Raw genomic sequence first — 3,719 nt, forward strand, 5'->3', positions numbered from 1 at the left:
TTTTTTTTTACCAAAAACCGGAAAAAACTTATGCATACACCTGGTATTCAAAATCTGTCATTAAAACAATAAGTAAAACATATAATAGAGAAATTAACATGCAAACATATTCCCATTGGAATACGCTTTTACAATTACAATTCTTAAAAATAAGGTCGGTTTTATCTATAGACATATAATGTTTTCAATATTAAGGATATTATTCAAATCTACTGGAAGAATTTAATGGTTTAAATCTCTTTAATCTCCGTTTATCTTATTTTTCAGAGAGTAACTTGGAGGCGAGTTAGTTGGGGTAAGAGCTAATCTTAGTGCATACTTCGCAGCGTAAGTTTTAATCATGTCTTTGACGGAAACGACTGCCAGGTCTCATCGTAAGATTTCATTAGTGACGAACCAGGGTGCATTAGTCAAAATTCAAAGTATCTTAGATTGGAATTTTTCTAAGATTTCTACATTAGAAATGGAGGTTGACTCGCACAGTTGTATTCCATATGTCCACACCGGCATGATGATTGATTTGTATAACAGAACTTTATTGTTCAAGGATAACTGAGATTTGCGTTCCAGGAGCCAATACATCTTTTTTAGTTTGTTGTCTACCTACATTCTTTTTTTCAATGTGTGGGTTCTCCACATTAGTCTACGGTCTAAGTGGATGCCCAAGAATTTAGCTGATTCAGCTTGTGGAATCTCCTTGATGTTCAGTTGGATCGGAGCACACATATCTTTATTTAACGTGAAGGTTACGTGTACAGATTCCTGCTCGTTGGCCTTAATATGCCAAGTGTTAAACCAAGTTTGCAGGTCAGAGATATTTCTCTGTAAATTTTTTGATGCAATTTCAGGATGCTTATATAAGGTTAGTATAGTTATGTCATCTGCAAAAGTTCTGGTGATAGCTTGCTGAGACGTTGGTAATGCCGAAGTAAATAAAAGAAAGAACAAAGGACCGAGAACGCTTCCCTAATGCACACCAGACTTGATAGGCCTTAGTTCCGAATTTTCGCCGTGGTAGCTTACTGGAAAACGTCTTTCAATTAAATACGAATTTAGTATTGGGTACTAGCTGTGCGGTAAGTTTATTTTAATCTTATATAAAAGCCCTAGGTTCCACACTTTGTCAAAGGCCTGAGTTACGTCCAGAAATACTGCAGAGTAGTATTTCTTCTCTTCTAATGCTTTATTAATTTCACGTACAACTCTTTGCACTTCTTCCACTGTGGCGTGTTATTTGCGGAAGCCGAACTGGTGCTCAGGTATGAGATTTTACTTTCCAAGATTGGTTTAATTCTTTTTAACAACAACTTTTCAAAGATCTTAGAATTGGTAGCATGTTGATAGTTCTATGAGAAGTTGGTTTTTCCGGTTCTTTGCCTGGTTTAGGTATCAATATTATGTGTGCCACTTTCCAAATAACTGGGAAATGACTTAGTTTAAGTAGAGTATTGTATACAATCGTTAGTAATCTTATGTCTTCAGTTGGCAGTTCCTTTAATACTTCACCGTTAATTAAATCCAAACCTGGCACTTCTTTAACATTTAGCTCCTTATATACGAGGGCAAGATGAAAAGTTCTCGGCCTGACAATGAAAGACTGTGATTTTCAGATAAAAAGAGATTTTATTTTTCTACATAATCTCCCTTGACTTCAACACACTTGGTCCAGCGTTTCTCCAACATCAGTATTCCTTCCCGGAAGTGAGATTCTGGAAGACTGTTAAAATATTCATCTACGGCCCTCTCAATTTCTTCATTGGACGCGAAGCGTTTTCCAGAAACAAATTTCTTCAGGTTTGGGAAGAGATGGAAGTCCGAGGGTGCCAAATCAGGAGAATAGGGGGGATGGCCGAGCAAATCGTACCTCAAATCCCGCAGTTTCCCCATTGCCAACACACTTTTGTGTGCAGGTGCGTTGTCGTGGTGAAAGATGATTTTTTTCTTCTTCAAGCCAGGCCTCTTCTCGCGAATTTTGACATCGAGCTGGTTAAGAAGGTTAGAGTAATATTCGCCTGTAATTGTTCTGCTTTTTTCAAGGTAATCAATCAACAGGATCCTTTTGGCATCCCAAAACACATTGGCCATGACCTTTCCGGCAGATGCGATCGACTTCGCTTTCTTTGGCGCTGAACCACCGGCTTCCACCCACTGCTTCGACTGCTGTTTGTTTTCTGGCGTGTAGTGGTGGACCCATGTCTCATCCATGGTGACAAATCGCCGCACAAAATCGATCGGATCCCTCTTGTATCGATCCAAACATTCCTGCGAATGTCGTTTGCGCATTTGCTTTTGATCCGCATTCAGCAAATGCGGCACCCATCTTGCGCANGTTTTCTGGCGTGTAGTGGTGGACCCATGCCTCATCCATGGTGACAAATCGCCGCACAAAATCGGTCGGATCCCTCTTGTATCGATCCAAACATTCCTGCTAATGTCGTTTGCGCATATGCTTTTGATCCGCATTCAGCAAATGCGGCACCCATCTTGCGCAGAGCTTTCGCATACCTAATTCTTTGTGCAAGATGTTTCGCACCCTTTCTTCCGATATACCCACGGCCTCAGCTATCTCACACAACTTTACTCGCCTATCATCCAACACGATATTGTGCACCTTTTCGATAGTTTCCGGTGTGGTTGCAGTTTTTGGCCGTCCTTCACGTGGGTTATCTTCGAGCGACGTGCGACCATATTTAAATTCAGCTGCCCACTTTTTAACGGTTGAAATTGAAGGAGCAGAGTTCCCGTAAACTTTTGTTAACTTCGAATGAATTTCCTTAGGGGTTAACCCATCCAAAACGAAAAATTTTATGACCGCACGATATTCAAATTTATCCATTTTAACGAAACACGCGCAAGACGTGTACTGCAAAAACTCGTTTACACTACTTGAGCGAGCAAGTTGAAGCTTGTCATATGAACTAATGATATGTGCGCGCAGGCAGGAAACGTAAACTTTCGCCGATTGGAATGCCATTTCTGGGTCAGGCCAAGAAATTTTCACCTTGCCCTCGTATAACAGTTAAATTAATAATTCATTTTTAATACACGCATTTGCTCCTTCCTCTTGTAAAATCCGTACACTTCAAGTCGAATCCGCACACATCAAGCAACTTATATTGGAACAAATTTTATACGCATTGGATATTTAGATAGGAATATCAAATCAGGAATTATCTGTATGTCCTTTGAATAATCGACTGGCTCCGGATAAAAATTGGGCACGAGAGGGCCTATAAAGGCTTTCATCTCCAACATAGCATATCGTTGGACTGTTATTCATAATTCGCACATCAGAATCTGTCGGCACATAGAGAAGTGAAAATTACCCGAGCTTACATATACAATTCCTTGGTTTCGTATCGAACGGCAGTAACAAATAAGGATGGCGATTTCGTACTTTTTTCCGGCAAGAATTTATCTGGAATAAATATTTCAGGATTCGGCCAAAAATTGACATCTCTGTGAACGTTGAATATGTTAAGATGCAAAGGTATTTTTCCGGATATTAAATGTGATTCTGCAAAATGTGTATGTGTTTAATTAGGTATAATTTACGGACGAAAATTGAAGATTACGATAGTACCTAGTACCTACGTATAATATGAAATATTAATCGACGCTTATTTAGTACGTCTCAAGCATGGCATGCTGATATAATTACCCAATTAATTTTGAAACGTTAGAAATATTTCAAACATGTTTACATCTTCAAAAAGATT

The 3,719-nt window shown here is 39.1% G+C and overlaps 1 protein-coding gene across 1 annotated transcript; it reads right to left on the minus strand.

The window, feature by feature from the left end:
• Positions 1 to 2,428: 2,428 nt before the first annotated feature.
• Positions 2,429 to 2,836, minus strand: LOC106741868. Its single transcript, XM_014614268.1, has one exon. The coding sequence runs from the start codon at positions 2,834 to 2,836 to the stop codon at positions 2,429 to 2,431; it is 408 nt and encodes a 135-aa protein (XP_014469754.1).
• Between the last annotated feature and the right edge of the window lie 883 nt (positions 2,837 to 3,719).

The sequence above is a fragment of the Dinoponera quadriceps genome, unplaced genomic scaffold, assembly GCF_001313825.1.
Source record: "Dinoponera quadriceps isolate SergipeBrazil2010 unplaced genomic scaffold, ASM131382v1 scaffold691, whole genome shotgun sequence".
Taxonomy (NCBI): domain Eukaryota; kingdom Metazoa; phylum Arthropoda; class Insecta; order Hymenoptera; family Formicidae; genus Dinoponera; species Dinoponera quadriceps.

Bases quoted from the DNA above. Each gene is read 5' to 3' on its own strand.
- LOC106741868 (XM_014614268.1), bottom strand. From the start codon at position 2,836: ATGGATAAATTTGAATATCGTGCGGTCATAAAATTTTTCGTTTTGGAT.